The 23,026-nt window shown below is 37.7% G+C and overlaps 1 protein-coding gene across 1 annotated transcript in view; it reads left to right on the top strand.

Annotated features, from left to right (window-relative positions):
• LOC149801065 (DNA mismatch repair protein Msh2-like) overlaps window positions 1–23,026 on the top strand; it is a 148,851-nt gene that overhangs the window by 67,828 nt on the left and 57,997 nt on the right. The window contains exons 14-16 of the mRNA XM_089955099.1: window positions 6,418–6,534; window positions 10,121–10,235; window positions 15,194–15,249. Of these exons, the coding sequence (XP_089811225.1) occupies window positions 6,418–6,534; window positions 10,121–10,235; window positions 15,194–15,249 (288 nt within the window). The remainder of the gene's footprint in view (window positions 1–6,417; window positions 6,535–10,120; window positions 10,236–15,193; window positions 15,250–23,026) is intronic.

The following is a 23,026-nucleotide window of genomic DNA, read 5'->3' as shown; positions in this document are numbered from 1 at the left end:
CATTCCTTCCAGACACTTTCTGAGTCAACCATCCAGCTGGCCACTAAACTGACAGTCCAGGACATTTTCTGTAAATCCATACCAATAAGACGACTCTCACAACTGCCATTCAACAGGTGGCAATTCATCTTTTTAATAGATACTGTCACATTAGCAAACTGGTCTGCAAACAGACTGGTTGCTCCATGGAATGGAGTAGTATGGGGGTCCAGTGAGTTCGTCTGTTCATTTCTCTACATATTGTGTCCTGGTGGTTGCTTAGCAAGCTGTCCAGCACACATATAAGCCTGAGGGTCAGGAGGTCCTCTTGGTCACCAAGTTAGGGTTGCAGCAAGAAAAGGTTGGGAAACACTGCCTTATGATGATGACTTGATTGGGAGGCATGGGGGCGGGGTAGCAACTTTGATAAGTTAGAATATTCCAGCCCCACCATGGAGCAAGCCAAGCCTGTATGGGTAAGGCTTTGGTAGAGTTGGATGATGAGGACATACATCCCTTCTTCCATCTACTTTTGCAGTCAGTGAAAATCCAAGAGATCTTAAATCGTTTGTATGGCAAGATCCAGAGTTCTGAGGAACTCTATGGCTCTCTTTCAAAAAGCCAGCTACCATCATAGTTCTACGCCATACTGGTATCACACATTCAGGCTAGTATAGCAACAAGTTATTGACCTTAGACACTGTTTTATGTGGTGGATTAGAATCTTGTCCATGCCACCCCCAAATTAGTGCAAAATATAGCAGTTTCTGTGATACTTGATCTTGATCTTTTGTTTTGCTGAAAAATCTGGCATTGGATCTGGTGAGACAAGACTCCTGTCTAAGCATTCATCTTCACTGAAGTTACATCATGCATTGGCTGCCTGCTCCTTGCATCTGGTAAAAGGCCCCTCAATTCCAGAGGCAGACCAGTAATGGAAAATGGAGCAAGGTATCTCCTTCCACAGCTTCCCCATCAGTCATGACAGACTTGTCACATGCCAACATCTTTCTTGTAGGTGCTGGGTTTCTTTTTCTTGGATCAACATTTTCTCACACAGACATATGGTCAATTCAGGTTGTCTTGGAGGGACATGGGATTTCATTTATCCAGCCACCTCTCATTTTTGTCTTCCTCTTTCATGATGGACATGCTGTACAGTCTTCCTCTCCCATGATGGACATGCTGTACAGTCTAGAGAAAGTAAAAATCTTGCAGAGGATGCTGGATAGAGTTGGAAGCTGAGCTTCTGGGATTTTACTCCAAGTCTCCTCTTGTGCCTACAAATAGAAAAATCTTGTACAGTTCATGGACATCAGCTAGTTCAACTAGTGTGTAGCTTTTCTGAGGTTCAGATGGAAATGGCACGGTCATTCTGGTTTCCCATAAAGAAGCATGAATCTGCAACCAGCTTACATCTAAGTGATGCATTTCTTCATGTTACTATCAGGTTTGCTTCACTTGAGTTCTTTGGTTTGGCTTATGATGCACAATATACCAATTTTATGCACTCTAATTCAGTTTTGGTATCGGCCCTTTTGCATTCAGAGACCATAAGCATTCTTATCACTATAGTCAGGTCAAATCCTGTCAGCAGTGATGGCAGCATATTTGAATGTCTTCTGTCAAGAACACATGGTATGTTCTTCCTTGATGAAGGGCAGGGACAACCTTCTTTCCCTTCTGTCTCGGCTGGGTTTTCCTAGGAGTTCTGGAGAGGTCAGGTCTTGCCCTATCCCATCTTTTTGTCCATCTTGGGATGGAGCAAAGTCGAGCGAGAGATTTTGTAACTATTCGTCTTGCCTAATATTTTATTCTTTTCTGCTGCCATATTCATAGGCCTTCACTGTGGTCCTACTGGCCCAGTGGCACCTCTATCCTGGCCATCTAGATCATCATGTGACACAGTCTCAAACTAAGTAAAACAAATCCTGATGAGTGACAAGACATTCTATGTTTTATAGCTGTAACTCAACTGGAGATTATTGTTTGTACAGGTACCAGTTGGAGTGCTCACTTTGGTCAGCATTATCTATAATCTAGAAAAGATATCACTTTAGACAAACCTTGGTGGCATTTCATTTATGGATGAGTCAACTTTTTTGAAAAGTAATTCTCACCATTTTAGACAACTTGGTGTTTGTGTCATACCTCCTCAAACCTGGAGTGTTTGGGGAGGGAAATAACCTGATGCATGTGTTCTGGTTTGGAACTCATTTTACTGCTAAAGATCGTGGTTCAGATCAGACATATTCACAGCAGATTCAGTGTCCCAACTAATTTGATTTTGGGAAGGGGCCACACTCTCCACACAGAATGACCCAATCATCTGTCAGTCTTTCAGCAGATTTGTGCACTTGGATTCATCCAATGATAAACATTTTCTGAGGAGTTGAAACCATAAAATGCCTGTCTTTGTCTCTCGTGTCTCAGACCATGGACACTCTTTCAGTCTGTTGGAATGGAGTTTAAGGCTACTGGTTGTTACAGAATGATAATACAAAAACTGCCTTTTTCTCAACTGCAAAGCGATTAAATTGTCCCCTCTCAGGTGGGATATTCTGAGTGAACAGTCGGCTCAGTCTAATGATAGATGACCCAAGCAAAGCCCAGTCTGCTCACATGAGGTATGTCATCTTTTCCAGGACAGTCTTCTACACCACTCCCTCGATAACTCACGCCATAATAACTTGTGAACCCACTTATAATGCAGGGTCCGGTGTGGATTCCATATTTTTAAACCAGAAAATACCCCAAAAATTGATCCCTATTTGTTGAATTTGAAGAAAAATGTGATCAAAATTGGTAACAGAAACTTTGATGTATTAATCATTTTATCGTCGAAAACGGTAGATAGGACTTTTAAATTTTAATCATCGCTATGAAATATCAAACTTAAAAATAAGTCATACAATTTTTTTTCATTTTCTTTCCAAACGACATTCCTAGTACACTGCAATTAATATGTAAGGAAATTTTGATCACTGAAAATGTCACTCACTCTGAGTGGAAGCAGTACTTTAATAAATATACAAATTAAATCATTTTTTTTGTCAATTGAATTTTGTGTTTTGTTCTATCTTTTACTTCCTTTTAAGTGTAATTGGCATAAGTGCAATGTGTCTTCTTGTAATTAAACATAAAATGCGTCAATCTACCGTAACATCTATGTCCGTGAGTGTTTCTCTAAGAACCTACTTAAGTGCCAACCGTGTTTTGATAACTTCTGTAAGTATTTTTTGTACTGTTGCACAGAATTAAAAGCTGGCCTCCTTTGTATTATCACGTTAATTATGTCTTTTGAACAGGGTTCCCACGCTATCAGGAAAAAGTTGGGAGAAATAATTTTTGGAGGTCCCTCGGTAACTTGCGCCTCCCTTATATTGTGGTCTATGTGTGTGGACCCCATTGTGCGCGAGTTATCAAGGGAAAGGTGTACTTCACACCTGACTTCAGTTTGGGCAGCCTGGCATACAGAGGTTTTGAACCATCAGTAATGGAGATTCTGACAAACATTAAGTCCCTCCACTTTGTAGGAATCAGAAATGGAGATTCTGACAAACATTAGGACCCTCCACATTTTAGGAATCAGAATGAAAGTGGCAGGTTTCAAAGGACTTGTGCACAGGCAACATAATTGCTGCTTTTGAGTTGCTCAGTCTCTCAGTTAATATTTTTCATCTTTTGAAGATAAAAAGGTTGGCTTTTTTAAACATATGTCAGTAACTCCATGATTTCCAATACATTCAGGCATCACGATGGTAGAAACAATATAGGCTTCAGCAAGATACCATTAGACTTAACTGGACAATTTTGATGTGAATAAGGCCAGATCACTCTCCTCATTTCCCAAGAGGAATCTTCAGTGGAATTTGACTTGGCTCAGTACATGCAAATTCAGTCCTTTTGCCAGAAACTTGATGAAGCTACTATTAGGTAAAACATGTTTTCTAATAAACTTTGCTTTGGCATGCTGGGTGAGTTGCCTGCCTTTTTTTATGGACCCAAACTGTTAGTTTAGATGGTCCATGGTAATAATGATGTCGCTGGGTTTCATTGCTATGAATTGGTTGCTGTCTGCAGGTAGCTAGAAAATGTTCATCTGATTCCTTGATATGTCAAGAGAGGCCGCAATGCAAGGTCCATTCCATACTTTCAGGACTACTTGAAATACATGGAGAAGGGTCATGGGCTCCAATGTCTCTTTCTTTCATAAAGACTGCATTTTGGATGAAATGGGTAACTTCCTCAACGTACTTTAAGATCAGACTTGACCACATATGCCTTTTTCCTCATGAGATTGGAGTGATCTCTCTTGGCCTGGCATTTGAATGCAATATTTCTGTAAGAGACCTCATGAGATTAGAGTGATCTCACAGGGCCAGGCATTTGAATGCAATATTTCTAGCAGAGACATCATGAAATTGGAGGTATCTCCCTGGGCCTGGCATTTGAATGCAATATTTCTGTCAGAGACATCATGAGATTAGAGTGATCTCCCTGGGCCTGTCATTTGAATGCAATATTTCTGTCAGAGACATTATAGAAACTGTTGATTTATTTAGTTCTGTCTGGGATACCTAGCATCCACAGACAAGAATTGAACCTGGTGAGTCAAGTAGCTACAGCCCAGTTCACCATCCGAACAGGTTGATCAGCACAACTTTATAAATTTGAGTTTAGTGCTTTTGCTGGATTCACATGGAATTTGGCTGAGTGAGGAAAGGTCCTTTTGCTGGATTCACATGGAATTTGGCTGAGTGAGGAAAGGTCCTTTTGCTGGATTCACATGGAATTTGGCTGAGCGAGGAAAGGTCCTTTTGCTGGATTCACATGGAATTTGGCTGAGTGAGGAAAGGTCCTTTTGCTGGATTCACATGGAATTTGGCTGAGTGAGAAAAGGTCCTTTTGCTGGATTCACATGGAATTTGGCTGAGTGAGGAAAGGTCCTTTTGCTGGATTCACATGGAATGTGGCTGAGTGAGGAAAGGTCCTTTTGCTGGATTCACATGGAATTTGGCTGAGTGAGGAAAGGTCCTTTTGCTGGATTCACATGGAATTTGGCTGAGTGAGGAAAGGTCCTTTTGCTGGATTCACATGGAATTTGGCTGAGTGAGGAAAGGTCCTTTTGCTGGATTCACATGGAATTTGGCTGAGTGAGGAAAGGTCCTTTTGCTGGATTCACATGGAATGTGGCTGAGTGAGGAAAGGTCCTTTTGCTGGATTCACATGGAATTTGGCTGAGTGAGGAAAGGTCCTTTTGCTGGATTCACATGGAATTTGGCTGAGTGAGGAAAGGTCCTTTTGCTGGATTCACATGGAATGTGGCTGAGTGAGGAAAGGTCCTTTTGCTGGATTCACATGGAATTTGGCTGAGTGAGGATAGGTCCTTTTGCTCATATCCATTGGTCATAATGCCTTCAGTTTAGGCGAGTGGTTTATCTTTCACATACACAATCCAGCCCTTCTTTCTTTAAATGGTGCCTGCAATAATGGTAGGATACTCATGTTTTTTTTTCTCCTCTTGTTATCTTTCTCCTAATGTTGATGTGATTGGGCAATGTATTCGACAAAGAATAACTTTTTTCAGTAAATTTTATGTTTCTTCAAGAATACTTGCCTGATCACATTAATATTAAACCCTCCCACACCAACCTGCAGATGCAATAATCCATGTTGATGTATTGCTCAACATAAACTGGTAAACTTCAGGTTGATGGGTAGCCACGTAGTGGTGACAAGAGGAGGTAATGGATACATGGTATATAGAATGGATTGACAAAGTTTTCATCATTCCAGGAGGGCTGGATTCTTAATGTCATTGGATAAGTATTGTTGAAGAAACGTAATTTACATACAATAAATTGCTATCACCAGGCTTTATTCCTTTCTGTAAGATTTCTTTAATTTGGATGGGGAAAACCATTTGGGGTTCCAGTTACATATTATTTTCTTTCATGATGCATAGTCCACTCAAGTTCCGCAAATCATAAAGTAAGAGGACAGTATTTGCAATTCTTAAGTAAATATATGATGAAACATTTTCCAATGAAGATTTTTTAAAATAACTTTCCATCTACAACACACCTAGCAAAAACCCATTTGAGTGTCTTGTCCATGCCATTTTTGATATCCCTTATATCATATTGTAATGGTGTGCACATTGTCTGATTAACCTTGTGATTTCTGTGGATTCTGTCTGCCCATTATTGACAGAGTTATGTCCCTTCACAGTTTCAAGTCTTTACCAGGGTGGGATGTTGCTTGTAACCATCATAACTCAAGAAGAGTGGTGTATTTAAGAGTTAAAGTTTGTGGTTTTTTTTTTTTACATTTATCATAGTATAAACTCTCAATTGTGGAGTGACAGAGCTTATTGTCAGTGAACAAATTACATGGGGGAAAATACATTATTCCCTAACACCATTGAATTTTCAGGACTGCTATAGAGTTTACCAGGCTATCGACAAAATGCCATACCTTCTGGAGACTCTGGAAAAACATCAGGGCAAGCACAGAGGCCTTCTGATGGAGCTGTTTACCAACCCTGCCAAAGTAAGTCAAAGTACTGGCCTGCACCAAAGTAAGTCAAAGTACTGGCCTGCAGTTTTTCTTTAGAAATTGATGTTTGGTCTCTAAATATTGTAATGAATCCCAAAAGGCCCACCAAGCTTTGATGATGCTACATTTCTCAGATGTGATTGTATGATATAGAAAAGTTGTCATAGAAACTTTGATCAAGCTACATTTCTCATATGTGACTGTATGATATAGAAAAACTTGTCATAGAAACTTTTATAAAGCCACATTTCTCAGATGTGACTGATATAGAAAAGTTGTCATAGAAACTTTGATAAAGTTAAATTTCTCAGATGTGACTATTTGATATAGAAAAGTTGTCATAGAAACTTTTATAAAGCCACATTTCTCAGATGTAACCATTTGATATAGAAATGTCATACAACTTTTGTAAAGCTACATTTCTCAGATGTGACTATTTGATATAGAAAAGTTGTCATAGAAACTGACAAAGCTACATTTCTCAGATGTGACTATTTGATATAGAAAAGTTGTCATAGAAACTATGATAAAGCTACATTTCTCAGACGTGACTTTGATATAGAAAAGTTGTCATAGAAACTATGATAAAGCTACATTTCTCAGATGTGACTGTATGATATAGAAAAGTTGTCATAGAAACTATGATAAAGCTACATTTCTCAGATGTGACTATTTGATATAGAAAAGTTGTCATAGAAACTATGATAAAGCTACATTTCTCAGATGTGACATTTTAATGTAGAAAAGTTGTCATAGAAACTATGATAAAGCTACATTTCTCAGACGTGACTGTATGATGTCATAGAAAAATCTCATTTACCTATGATCAGTCTTCAAGTTAAGTCATGGATGAATTTCCTGAATGGTGAATGCTGACATGTTGAATCCTGTCCTCCTGCAAACAACGTAGACCTTGATCTGGCAGCATACATTGTGCTGCAGATCAGAATCTGTGTTGTTTGTTCTGCTGATTACTCCTAACAAACTGCATAGACCCACATCTGCTTGCACATACAGTAAACATCTTTTTTTTGTTGCAAAAATATGAAGTAATTTCATAGGGCAGTATTCATGATTACAAACATTTTATTTGTAAAAGAACATTTAGTTTATTTTTTATTCAGACATAAAAACAATAGGACATAATTAATAAATTAAAAAGAAGATACATTAAGTGATTGTTACTTTTACTGGTGCTAAAATCTCTTTAACTATTACTAACTAATCTACGAAATGTTAAACTATCCATATTCACCTATCAGGTCATTTATCCCACCCCACGCCAAATTATGTAATAAGGGGTATAAAGCTGCTATGTCTGTCTGTAAAGATATTGTGTTTGCTGATCATAAATCTCTGACCTTTCAAGATATTGAAACTAGACTAGATAAGTCTATCAAGCAAGTTGTATAGACATGCTTTTCATACATTGAATTTTCTGCATTCATTGTTTTTTTTGTTTACATCAGATCAGATTGGAATGAGTAGTAAATAAATTAAATTTAATAGCATTTATACATTACCTGCAACTGTTGCATTGCTTAGGGGCATGGAGGGGGAGATGGGTTTAACCCAAATGCATACGCTTGCGTATGGGGGGGGGTCTACTGATAATGTACATACGCACAGGAAATGGGGGGGGGGGTGAATCCTCTATAATAATTTGTCTAATACATAACCTGTTTGACGGTTCAGTCAGCGTTTTAATTTTAGCAGATACTAGACAAACTTTTTAAAGTTACGCAGCTTATTTCTTTTATGCAGCCAGACATTCAGTGTCGATGGACTGTTTTATTAAACCCGTTAATATTATTAATCCTTTACGGTTTCTGCATGGATTAAATATAGGCTGTTCTGTAGAATTGGGTAGTGGGTCAGGCGTATGTACACAGGTGGGGGGGTGTAAAAAGTATGCATGTGTACAGGAAGGGTGGACAGGTCAAACTTTGCCAGATTTACGGGTTAGTACTAAATGGATGGCCCCTCACCTTTTCAGGGATGCCATTTCACCAGTCCAAGATAAATATTCCCTCTTTCAGATAGTAATTGATGGCCCAAAATTGAAAGGGAAAAGATCAGTCTGATTCCTTAGTTAGCTATCATATGGAATACCATCCTCTTTTTTTACTTTGTGCAGATAACACATACACATAGATTGCTATTCAAAATCCATCATCATTTTTAACACAATAACCCCTGGAGAATTTTGGGTAGAAAACGGGTTCAAAAAAAGAGGTTTTCCCTCAGTATTTTGTAGTGCAACTAGAAATTCCAGATTATTTGGTATATTGTAGAGCTACATCTGTCTACCTTTCTATAATACCACCCACTTTAGTGTATCTTGCATGACCATTACCACAGAGGAGTGACCTGTTGCACTGAGACAGTCCCTCATCTTTCTGATCTTCTCACATATTTGAGCTCCAGAGACCAGTATCTCGCTCATTAATGCCTTGATTGAACCTTTCTCTTTTTTGCCAACTAAGGTTTCTGGCTAAGAATCAGCTACCATAGAAGCTCCAGTTCCTATTGAAAGTCACATACTCCATCATATCTGTGCTGGAGATGATAAAGATTGGCTTCTTTGGCCAATTAGGACCTTGAGGGTTTTTTGTGGTTTTATCAAAAGAGAGTAGGTATGGTTGGAATCTCAAGGTTTTCTGAGATATTTCAGCAGCCACCATTTCCAAGTCGATTGTCCTCTACATAAAAAATGCTTATCTGTCCCATGCTGTGAGGGATCTTGCTTTCATTAGAATTCAAGCCCATAAGGTTAGTGCTATTGATACATATTGGACCTACTTGAATCGCTTCTCTTTGGATGACATTATGATAGCAGTCTCACACTACTTTTTCATCCTTTTACTTTGATCTTGGCACACCAGAGAGAAGAACTTTAGTCCTTGGAATCATTTGTGAAAACACACTCCTTTCTGTAAGGTTAGGTACAAGTATTTGTTTGGGGCTGTCGACCTCCTCCTTAACTGCTGAATTTTGCAATGCATTATTAGCTTGTAATGTATTATTGTTATTAAAATATAGAAGGGGAGGGGTAAACTAATTTTAACTACTTGATATTACCTGATACTAATGCAGAGATTCCCTCCTCCCACCCCACTTTGATGTCCTGTAGTCACATTCCAAGTCAAAAGAGGATGGTATTCTGTAGGTTGGCTATGACTAAGGAATCAGACTGGGATCATGTTCTTTTCAATTTTGGGCATCAAATTACTAGTTGGAGTAGGGACTATTTTGCTTGAACTAGAAGCATGGCATCCTGGAAAAGCTAATGAATTCAGTAGTAGCTGTTAAGTATTACATAATTAATATTAGTTTTTTTTTTTAAAAAAGGAAAAATACATTTTATTGGATCCTAAGGTACTTTTAGTTTGAATTATAACATTGGTGAGGGTGGATTTAATCTCATGATTACTCTTGTTTAGCATCTATTATCAGATGTGAAATCGACACTTGGTTGAGAGAAATCACGTACTATTTAAATGCATCCACTAAATAATGACTAAAACATATATATCTCACCACTGTGAATTTTGAGGACAGTCTACTTTTTTTTTTCAAGGAGCTGTTGATGGATTTTGCCAAGTTCCAAGAGATGGTGGAGACCACTATGGATTTAGATCAAGTAGAAAACCATGAATTTGTAATTAAAGCCGATTTTGATGAAAATCTAGCAGGTATGTTATGTATGTATAGGGTTTAATGGCACGTCAGCACAGTGTTGGCTATTTTAATGCTATGTAAGAGGGTAAAATCCTTAAGGTACAAAGCATAAAAAAAGTTAAAATATAAACTGTACTCTTTAAATAATTTATGGCCTTGGAACATCATATTGGGGTGCATTCCAGGGCAAACGTTTTGTCTTATGACATTCAGGAGGGTGTATTGAGCACACCAAGCCTACAGGGAGACTGGCAGATAGGTTAGATGTGTTGTAAAATTTTGTTCATATTTGTTATTTTGCATACCTATCAATGAAGTCAGAAGAATTAAATATTTACATCAAAAATTTTTATTTAATGGCAGCTCAATCTGAATGTGACAAAAGCATAGACATGCAAAACAGAGATAAAGAAGAGATGGAACCCCACCCACCCCCAACTCCAAACTTTCCTAGCAGCATTCAGGATTTCAATGTAGTCATTGTAGATATGATCACTATTCCTCATTCGTTGTAGACAGAACTCAGGTTACAAGGAAGTACATATAAATGATAAAAATGAGACCTTTTTGACGTGTTTTCCCTGATGGATGGATGGTCATGACCTGTCACAATATTTCCTCAAAGGTGCAGATAGAAAAATGCATCAAATAACCAAGCAGTATGAAATGTAATAAAATTTGACAAGTCCCCTGAATCAATAGCTATACAGATATCTCAATAATAAACACTACATCCTGAATCCCTCCCTCCCTCCCAGAAAAACAATAATCTTTCCTATCTATATACCATATAGATGCTAAATATAGTGTTGTTGGGAAGTAGCTCTTCTTGGATACTATTATAATGATGTCCCAACTGGACGTTTTATGGTTTAAGCTTTTGTGTATCAATTTGCCTACAGTGTGTATTGTCATATCTCGTGTGTTTATCATTATGCCTTCTGTGTGTATCAATATGCCTTCTGTGTGAATCATCATGTCTCATGTGTTTGTCATTATGCCTTCTGTGTGAATCATCATGTCTCATGTGTTTGTCAATATGCCTTCTGTGTGAATCATCATGTCTCATGTTCGTCAATATGCCCTCTGTGTGAATCATCATGTCTCATGTGTTTGTCATTATGCCTTCTGTGTGAATCATCATGTCTCATGTGTTTGTCAATATGCCTTCTGTGTGAATCATTATGTCTCGTGTTTGTCATTATGCCTTCTGTGTGAATCATCATGACTCGTGTGTATCAATATGCCTTCTGTGTGAATCATCATGTCTCATGTGTTTGTCATTATGCCTTCTGTGTGAATCATCATGTCTCATGTGTTTATCAATATGCCTTCTGTGTGTATCAGGTCTTCTGTGTAGATCATTATGCTTCCTTTTATCAGTTTGATTTTCCAACTGGTTTCAGCCATGTGTCTGTGACATTGGTGTATATAGAGGGGTACAGTGTTTCATAACATAATTAAGTTTATTTTGGTAAAATTTCCTCTTGTTGTTTTTTTAATCTAAGTGGACTTTGTCTCCAGTCAGTATATGACATGTCAGGTGTGTACACCATGATGTGGTTTGACAAGAACACAATGCTGTATATTTAATTTTCATTGCAGATGTCTTCTCTAAGTGAGTTGTAACTCATTTGTGATTTTTACTTGCATTCAGTAACTTGTTCTCAGTCATTTCAAATGAGCAATGACTCCAAAATGTAATAAATGTAAATGCCTGAAGGTCACTGAGACCACGCACAAAATGTGCCTTCCGTATATCAAGTGGAATTGTTCAAAGCCTTGCAGTGTCTGTACCATGAGACTTGGTCCAGCATTCTTCAAAAACAGTTGAAAAGCAAAGAATAAAATTGCAGTGTAAATAAGGACATGAATGTACATCCATGTTCAGATTCCATGGCTGTGTCATGAGGGATTCCGTAAATTGGCAATTTAACTCCTGGTTAAGATTGTTACACAGTACCATGTACAATCATCACTTCAGGCAACACAGGTACAGCAGTGCATAATCCTGTACACTTGCTGCTCAAGTTGCTATTTGCAGTGGTTGTCTAGGAAACAAGTTCTGTTATTGAGGATTTTTTTTTTCTTCTTCATATTTTGAGAATACAAGAGAAGACTCTCCTTTTTTATGGCAGCCTACTGGGCATAAATCCCACCACATGCTTGTGCTTGGCCTTAATCACAGATGAGGTGTATGGGGGTTATTTGCCAATATCAGTGGCATCCACCCAGTACTAGACCCACACCAGCCTTCTCAGCTGCCAACCAACTCATCCTACCATTTCTTCTCAGAGATATAAGACCAGAGATTGATGATCTCAAAGTGTTTTACTGAAAATATGTCTACAGCTCAATCTAATATGGCCAATTACAGTATTCCACCACTATTGGGACTGGCCACCCAGTCAGTTGTTTCAGCTCTATATGCCTTGCTAGTCACCCAGGCAGCCACTCCATCTCTTAAGATCTTGCCAACCGTCCTAGGTTTATACATGTTGCTGACAGCCTGCCCATCACTCTGGCAGAATGCTTTTGGTCCTGTGTCCCATACTTTAGTCGATACAGCAGGCCCAAGTTTAATGCCTCACGTGCACGGGAGGTTCCTCGCCATGCATGTGGAGGATATGGCAGATTTCATTGGGGATGTTTTATCGGAATATGGCAGGCATAAAGGATGAGGATAACCCTCTTAATCAAAGGTAGGGCCAATTTTTATGTACTGATGCACACTAACAATGGAATAGAAAGGAACTTGATGGCTGCAATTGAAGTAATAAGCATATATTTTTCACTGACTGTGCGCTGTATCCCACCTGCCATGAAGTCCACATACTAGATCTGCACTGATGAGCAAGATAAACTATTCAGGATTTTTCCTCAATCCCCAAAATCACCTGTTGTCTTTCAGACAGTATTCAGGACCCCATTAATGTCGAAGCATTCTTTCCGGTGAGCCAACTACTGATATTCTCACCTTGCATGTACCAGTCCTACTTGGATGCGTATTACATCATTGTCCCAAGCTTGAACAAAGATACAACAGAAACAAATAAGTCTGCACTTCTGCACTGCAAGACAAATTGGCCTGTTTTTAATACAACTTTGAAGCTCATAATGACTGATGTTGTAGTTTTATCTCTGCTTAACTTTCCACAACTCAACAGTCTTCTCAGTGCAGCAGCAAATTTGCTTCATCTTGGATGTTTCTTCATGTGTCACTTGCAGAAAAACCTCCTGACCCAGTTGCACCCTTGCTCTTGTCACTTAGATTGTCAGATCAGGATTTTGACTAAAGTCTGCCACTTTCTGCACCAGTGGCCGAAGAGGATGTGGCTAGCAGCAGAAACCCATGGGAAGTTCCACAACCAAAGATTACAGTCTTCACAGACACAGAGGTTTGTAGACCCTCGTAACTGCCTCACTTCACAACACTCAAACTTAGTGGTAGACATTCCAAGAAAGATAATGGCAATTCCACATTGCTTTAGCAGCAAAGGTCACCAGTTGTCCATCCCAGTTTGGAGAAGGTCCTTTTTCATCCCTGGGGAGCCTTGCACAAGAAAGAGTTCATTGGACAAGAAGTTTGAGAGCTAGAAGGCCTTCCACTTTAAAGGCATACGAAGGAAGGTGGCACTTCTAAGTATACAGGTATATGTAAAGTGATGTCACTCTTCCTCTAGCAGCTGTTCCTCAGTTGACTGACTTATTCCTTTGGCTCTTCAAGAAGAAATTAGCACTCATCAGCTCAGAAGTTCTCACGCTATGAATTCTGACATGTTCAGACACCATGGGAGATGTTGACCACAAGAACATGTCTGATTTGTCGATTCCATCTTCAAGGCACCACTTAACTCACTTATTCCCTAAATGCACTCCATCTGCATCAATATATTCAGCTTTCCTGTTTGAGCCTGTCTTTGGCTGCATATCTTGCAAGACATGTTTCATGATAGTCCTTGCTGCATTGCGTGGGTTCAATTCTCGGATTTGGCTAATGTGGGTATGTGAGAAGGCTTTCCAGTAGCTTCTCGTGGGTCGGTGGTTTTTTCCGGGGTTTTCCCGGGTTCTTCCTTCACCATTAATACTGGCCGCCATGTATAGCCTATCGTGTTCTGAAAAATGGCGTTAAACCCTACAACAATAATAACAACAATTTCCTTTCCAGGCTGAGGGTTTCATTCTTCTAATGGTTTCAGACTCAAAACCCAAACACAGATCTGTGTTTGTGCTGATGTAATTAGTTGCACATCAGTATATTGATGAATTCTTAATTTTCTTCAGAGTAATATAAAGACACTGAAGTAATCGAAAATCTAGTGTGGAAAATTTGGGCCAGAAAGGGGTGTAGTTGGATGAATATATCAACACAATCAGAGACAGAAAAAGAAAGATCTCACATTTAAATTGGTATATTTTGGTCGATTTAGTCTCTTTTTTTGTGTAAAAAGCTTTGGGGTTGTTTTTTAATTGAGTGATTGCATGATATATCTTTGTCAATTTCCACTAAGTATAAACCCTTTAGAGTGGTTAATACATGCCTGGATATTATATAATGAAATAGCTTGAAACCATGGGTGGACTTGGAATACAGATCATTACTTTACACAAGAAGAATGGGATAACTCGCTTGGCAGCACATTTGATTTGTACTTAGTGGGTCCCAAGTTCAGACTTAGTACTATTGAGATAATTGAAATTCCCTTGAGCAAGATGTCATTAGAGCTCACTTTATTAGGTCTACTGTTTTGTGGCAAATGCAGCTGATAACGGGTAATGTTACTTGTTAAAACCTAAAAGCAGCATTAACTATACAACATGTAACCAGTGTTTAAGAACCTTGTCATTATTGACAGGTTGTCTTCCCATACAGTTGTCTCATGGTTTAGGTTTTACTATACTTAAGAATAATTAATTGTTCCCGTAGAATTAGCAATGTTGTTATAATGTTCTTTTCTGTGAACTTTTCCAGCACTCAGAAACAGAATGAATGAATTGGAAGAGGAAATTAAGTCACAGCTTAACAGAGTAAGTATTACATGATATTTCTTTTAAGGTAAAAGAGGTCTTCTGATTTTAATAGTAGTGGTACTTTATTGCTAATATTCCATTGTTTTCCTTTTACATAACTCAGTCCCCAGTCCAAACTAATTATTTCTCCAATTAGAAATGGAGTCCCTGATCCCAGCTGAACTCTTTTGATGGAATACTTTATCTTTTGTTTCCTCGGATAATGTACATAGTACATGAGCACTAAATCACTCCTCAAAATTCACTTTCAATTTCATCTTTAAATGTCTTTTTGCCATATCAACCAAGTATTTATCTCCCCAGTCCTTACTTACTTGAGTGTTAGTTCAGTTCATTTAATTTTGATGGGGTTATGCATCTTGCTTTGCTTGCATTGTTTCATGTAGTTGTATCCAACTTTATATTTGCCTTGCTATGGTAAGTGTTGTCTACCATTTTTAAATTCCAGATTTTTTTGTGTTCTGTCAATTTTTATCTTGCAGAGCTTCTTATTATTACAATATAACAGAAAGAAACTGAGGTCCTGAGTGGCCAGGTGGTGTAAAATGTTAATTGTTCCAGATCACTAATATCTCACCTCTGTCTGCATTGGTTCAAGGCTTGGGCTCAGCTAATATGGGTAAATGAGAACGCTTGACAGAGCTTGTGGGTTGGTTGTTGTTCCCTGAGTTTTCTTGGTTATTACTCCACCATTTATTCTGATTGCCATGTATATACTATCTTATGCTGAAAATGGCATTAAACCCTTTAACAACAACAAAAAGAAACAAAATAAACAAATTCCTTAAATTTCAACAAATAATTTACTTCCCTAGAATACGAAGTGAAAATTTAAAAGGAACTAAAGTATTGTTTATTAAATTCGGAATAATCATAAATGGTCAATCACAAGTCTAGAAGTGTTCCAAGTGAATTCCAATATTTAATGTGTTGATGTACCAACAGCTTTGGCATATTTCAGCGATATAATCCAGAATGTCTTTGAATAAATTCTCAATAATCCCAAAATAGTGTTAATCCAAAATATCAGTAAGCACTTTTGTAATTCCAATGAATAATTTAAATAAATAATTCCTCTCAAATTATAACTGAACACGACTAAAAGTGATTCTACAGACTGATATTAAATAGGAATAAATAATTCTGTTTACCACAACCTTAAATAAGACTCAATATTGATATTGAGTTATCAATCACCAATGTTTGATTACTCTAGTAGATTTCTTTTTTTAATTTCAAGGATGCATTTGAACTTAATTATTTAACAAAGTTGAAGGAAGTAAAGAAATTGCTCTGTTGGTGGTTGAACATTTACTTTGATAAAGTAATTGATTTTGCCAATAGTTATTCATCTTTTTGCTGCTTTACCAAGTCTTCCACCCCATATAGAAAATGAAGTGAATACATTTTTCAAGTTTAGATGGGGCGATAAAACCAAGAGTGTAAAAAGAGATACTCTTATAGCTCCCTTTAAGGAAGGTGGATTAAATATGATTCACTTGCACTCATTTATTTGTTATATAAAACTTTCCTGAATTATAAACCTTACATGGAATGAGGATGGCAAACACTGGTTCTTAACAAATATATTGAAAATTTGGAGGTATACTGTTATTAAAATTAGTAAAAAATAAATTGAAAGAAATTTTTAAAACAATTAAAAATATCTTTTCGCATGATGTTATTTACGCTTTATCTCAATGGAACAATTGACCATTGACTGTTCAAGAAAACTTGTCTCAAGATATTCTTAGTAACTATAGACAATTTGAAATCATAGACAACATGGAGAAAAAAATGGTGGTGTTGTTAAACACCTCTGTGATGCACAAGGATCTCTATAAAGTTGTAAGGAAAGAAACAACACAAACTAATAATTTTACACTGATGTTATCTCAAAGATATCATTGAAATGGAAAAAGAAATCAAAAGTTTGCTCCTTAGGGTAAGAGAGTACATTTATTTATAAAGATCTAATAAGAACCATGATACAGTGGCTAAATGGTAAATATGAAATTTGGTCCAGGCAGCTAGGGTGTACGACTGGTGTAAACTAATGGACCAACTCATTTGTACAAAAGACTATTTAGCTTTAATTCTGATTTCTACATCAAAATATTGCCAAAACCAGTTTTTCAGAAAGATTAAGTGAGGATGATAAATTCACCTTCCGTAATGAGGGAACAGAATATATTGAGCAATTGTCCTGTGACTGATCAGTTCCTGAACATTTTTGGAAATTATTTGTGGAATGGATCTAAACTTATGACCCATATTTTAAAATTACACAAAAAAGTTGTATTGAGAGTATCAACTTTCTAGTCTGGCTTGCAAAATATGTTATATACAACTCTTGTTGTGCATCAAAATTCACAAATCTCACCAATTATAAACATTGTGTTTTATCGTACATAAGGCTGGAAAAATATGTAGCTAAAATGAATAACAGAAGCAGTGAGTTTAAGAAAATTGGACTCTTGTCAAATTTTGGTTTGATTTCTTAGTTTTTCTTTACTTTAACATCACACCAACAAACAGGCAATGTAAAACACATTGGGTTTTGTTGTTGTTGCTGTAGAGTTTAACACCATTTTTCAGCACAAGATAGCTATACATGGCGGCCAGTATTAATGGTGGAGGAAGAAGACAGAAAGAACCACCGACCCACGAGAAGCTACTGGCAAGCTTTCTCATATAACCACATTAGCCGAATCCGAGACTTGAACCGACACAGACAGGTGAGATGGCAGTGATCTGTAACGGTGAGCACTTTAGACCACTCTGCCACTCATGGCTCCTGTTTTTGTAAATGAGTGGTTCTTTTTGTACAGTATTTGTGAGAGTATGTGAATGTGTGCATGTGTTGTGTCTAAATAAAGAAACATAAGTAAAGATATGGAGGGAAATAACTGTAATGTCCTATACTTGTAATTTGCTTGTTTAGAAGGGGAACATAAGTAAAGATATGGAGGGAAATAACTGTAATGTCCTATACTTGTGATTTGCTTGTGACGAAGGGGAACATAAGCAAAGATATGGAGGGAAATAACTGTAATGTCCTATACTTGTGATTTGCTTGTGATGAAGGGGAACATAAGCAAAGATATGGAGGGAAATAACTGTAATGTCCTATACTTGTGATTTGCTTGTGATGAAGGGGAACATAAGCAAAGATATGGAGGGAAATAACTGTAATGTCCTATACTTGTGATTTGCTTGTGATGAAGGGGAACATAAGCAAAGATATGGAGGGAAATAACTGTAATGTCCTATACTTGTGATTTGCTTGTGATGAAGGGGAACATAAGCAAAGATATGGAGGGAAATAACTGTAATGTCCTATACTTGTGATTTGCTTGTGATGAAGGGGAACATAAGCAAAGATATGGAGGGAAATAACTGTAATGTCCTATACTTGTGATTTGCTTGTGATGAAGGGGAACATAAGCAAAGATATGGAGGGAAATAACTGTAATGTCCTATACTTGTGATTTGCTTGTGATGAAGGGGAACATAAGCAAAGATATGGAGGGAAATAACTGTAATGTCCTATACTTGTAATTTGCTTGTGATGAAGGGGAACATAAGCAAAGATATGGAGGGAAATAACTGTAATGTCCTATACTTGTGATTTGCTTGTGATGAAGGGGAACATAAGCAAAGATATGGAGGGAAATAACTGTAATGTCCTATACTTGTGATTTGCTTGTGATGAAGGGGAACATAAGCAAAGATATGGAGGGAAATAACTGTAATGTCCTATACTTGTGGTTTGCTTGTGATCAAGGGGAACATAAGTAAAGATATGGAGGGAAATAACTGTAATGTCCTATACTTGTGGTTTGCTTGTGATCAAGGGGAACATAAGTAAAGATATGGAGGGAAATAACTGTAATGTCCTATACTTGTGGTTTGCTTGTGATCAAGGGGAACATATAAATTTCTGACAACTTATGTTCAGAAGAAGAAAAAACAATGACCAGGATTTGGCTACTAATGACCAGGGTGTGGCTACTAATGACCAGGATGTGGCTACTAATGACCAGGATGTGGCTACTAAGTACACTTCTGAACTGTTGAAACGTATGCTTTCTAACTTGACAATAGCAATACAAGATATTCTGTTACTGAAAACGTGAAGGGGGGGGGGAATATGCTGTTTTGCTTAGAAGGACTTGTGGATACACAACAACCTTGGATATTCTCTTCTGAAGGATCTGTCCCTCGATTGGTTGACATTGACCCATTTCAGTTTTACCCCCAGCTATGCATGGGACAGAATTTCCTCACGAGTCTAGATGGGGTTTGTGTTTCACCATTACCACATTGGCTTCCTTCAACATTACCACATTGGCTTACTTCAACATTACCACATTGGCTTACTTCACCATAACCACATTGGCTTACTTCATTACCACATTGGCTTACTTCAACATTACCACATTGGCTTACTTCACCATTACCACATTGGCTTACTTCAACATTACCACTTCTTACTTCAGCATTACCACTTCAGCTTTACCACATTGGCTTACTTCAGCATTACCACATTGGCTTACTTCACTATTACCACATTGGCTTACTTTGGCATTACCACATTGGCTTACTTCAACATTACCACATTGGCTTACTTCAGCATTACCACATTAGCTTACTTAAGCATTACCACATTGGCTTACTTCACTGTTACCACATTGGCTTACTTCACCATTACCACATTGGCTTACTTCAGCATTACCACATTTGCTTACCTTTTCCCATCTTTGCTTGAAATGTTGCAATCAGCTGCAGACTTTGTTGCCTTAGGGACACTTACACCTTCCCCACTTCTGTTTGGATCTGACTTTCGCCATCACCTTCGTAGGTGGTTAAATAAGGACTGGTTTCTGACTGCATCCCCAGTTCACACCTCAAAACCATCACTTTCTGTACATTAACACAAGAGATTCAGAAGACATGGTTTCAGATTGGGTAGTTCTTAAGAGACTTTAGTCTTGGGAAGAAGCTACCCTTCATATAAACATCATGGAAAATGTGATCAGTATTCCAAGTCTTAAAGGGGTTTGTCAGCATTGTAAGTTATGGTTGCCTCAGACAACATGTCGGTATTTGTGAACCCCAGGCATAAGAGAAGTACACATGCTCCTTTTCTTTGTTTGGAAGTCTGGAATGTCATCTGATGGGCAGACTCATAGAAAATTACCCTCTGATTCCAAGCAAGAGGATGATCTCATCACTGTTTGGTAGCAGAGTTACTTTTCCAACTGTTGGAGAGAACCTTTGTGGACTTGCTTGCTATTAGACAGAACAACAACCTCCCCTTTTATATCTCTCCAGTACCATCTCCGTGTCAAATCAGAGGGCCTGGTAGTGGATGCTTTCAGTCTAAATCAGGATTGTTGATATGGATATGCCTTCCCATATTTCAAAATAATTTTTGCCAGTGCTTCATTAAGTCAGCATCTCCCGTTTTCAGCTCCTCCTGGGAGCCCCATGTGGCCACAATGGTCATGGTTCAACCATCTACTCAACCTGTTGGTAGATAAGCACAGGAAATTACCAGAACAGGGACCTGCTTTCACAACACAGAAAGGCTCTCATCCACAACAACCCACAGATTCTTCACCATCATAGGAGAGGGGTAGGTTGATGCCTTGTTAGTGGAGAGGGGTTGGTTGATGGTTGATGCCTTGTTATTGTAGAGGGGTTGGTTGATGCCTTGTTAGTGGAGAAGGATTGCTTGATGACTTGTTAGTGGAGAAGGGTTGGTTGATACATTTTGAGTGGAGAAGGGGGTTAAATCATTGCTTGTTAGTGGAGAGAGGTTCGTTACGGTTCAATGGCAACTTTGATTCAGGTTGTCTTTGCCACCCTTGGTTTCTGCCTGAGAATCGGATATGTTTAGTAGCTAAACTTCCTAATGAGATCCCCAGTCTGCTTCATATCTGCACTGGAGAAGATCATATTTGACTTCTTTGCCTATTTAAGGCTTTAAGGGGTTTTTTTTAATTCTACTAAAGGGAGAAGGAAGGGTTGGAATTTTCCCTTTCTGCCTCTAAAGGATGCCTCTGATATTTTGGCAAGCACCATTTCCAGGTGGATTGTCCTTGCTACCAAAGAGCTTGTCAGCCAATCTCAGATAGGGAATTTTTCTTTCTTAAGAATTTAAGCCCATAAAGTAAGGTCTGTTGCCAAATCTTGGGACTATTTTAATCATTCCTCTTTCATTGATTTTATGAGAGCCAACTTCAGGCGGTTTCACACTACTTTCTGTTCCTTTCCAATAATAGTTGATCTTTCATGCACCAGAGTGAAGGCATTTTTTCATTGGGTTTTATAGTTATGGTGCAACCTTCTACCAGCCTATAGTAGTGAACTTTCCAACTGTAAGGGTAAATGCAGTTGTTTTTCGTATCATTTTTGTGGAGATCATCAACCATTGCGCTTTGTCTTAACTAATAAATTTGGCAATGCAGTACATGCCAGCAATATATTACTAATATTACAATGTTTTTTATGATGGAGGGCTATTTTAAATATGTAATAGCTAACTGCTGTTATTAAATGATTCATCTCACCCTGCTCTAATGTCCTGCATGCTAGGTCGAGTCAGAAGAGAGTAGTATTTTGTGTGTAAGCTTAGGAGTCGGAGATGTATCATGGTTTTTTTTCTCTTTCAATTCTGACCTTCTAATAGAAATTGATGACGTAATAATTAGTTTGAACCAGGGATTATCAATCCTGAAAAAGGAAAGCAATGCAGTAAGTTGTAGGTAAGTATTATATAATTAAAAATAGTTACCTCCACACACACATGCACACACTTTTATATTGCAATGTTTGTTCCATTATTCTTTTAGACATCTGCATCCATAAGTAAATAATAACCTTATAGTCTTTTAATTCAAAAGAAGCAACGTAAAGTTTGAAATATGTCTTTCTCTAGGCTTTGCAAGAAAACTGGTCATCAGACAGGAAAGTTTAGGAAATTCAGGGAAGAGATTATTCCCAATCTAATGCAGACAATTTTTTGGAGTTTGGGACAGAAGCACAAATTTGCATGTTATGCATTTAGTCCTATTTTCTTGTCTCTCTAACATTTGAGATACTTTTATTAACCCATTTCATGGTGTTTAGGATTCTGGGTTTTAATGTACAGGAATTCAGGAACTTTATTCATTTGTCAAATAATGTTTGAAAATATGAAGAAAATAAACACGAAGTGTAAAATGAAATATGCCCATAGCAGGTTTCTTTTTACATTTTTGTTGGCGACTTATTTTCATGCTCATATGTTATATATTATGTATGTAAACCAGCATAATGCTGTCATTAGTATAAACTTACAGATAAATAACAGCTTTTGTGAGAGACCAATTCACTGTTGCACCATTAACTTTTTGAAGGTTACCCTAATGGCTTTTATTTTTAGTATGTAAGAATTTTGCACTACAGAATTTTTACCACTGTTTAGCAAGTACAGAAACATGACAATACACAAGGAGATCTTGATATTTGTTATAATTTTTAAAAAATATTTCTGCCATGTCTAGAACATATCGGGTTACCTATGTCTGACCATAGCTTAAAATAACAGTGAGCAGGAAAAAAGTTTGTGATAGATATGACATACGGTGATGGTCAGACACTGGTAACCCTATATTCTCTAGACATGGCAGAAATATTTTTTAAAAATTTAAATGCATTGAAACTAAATTCACTATAAATATTTATATGAAAACGATTTAGGTCAAGTTCTATTGTCCCAATATCC

Source organism: Sinohyriopsis cumingii, chromosome 4 (assembly GCF_028554795.1).
Source record: "Sinohyriopsis cumingii isolate HCF-2022 chromosome 4, ASM2855479v2, whole genome shotgun sequence".
NCBI lineage: Eukaryota > Metazoa > Mollusca > Bivalvia > Unionida > Unionidae > Sinohyriopsis > Sinohyriopsis cumingii.
Note: the sequence above shows the minus strand (reverse complement) of the source record. Positions and strands in the feature narration are given on the sequence as shown.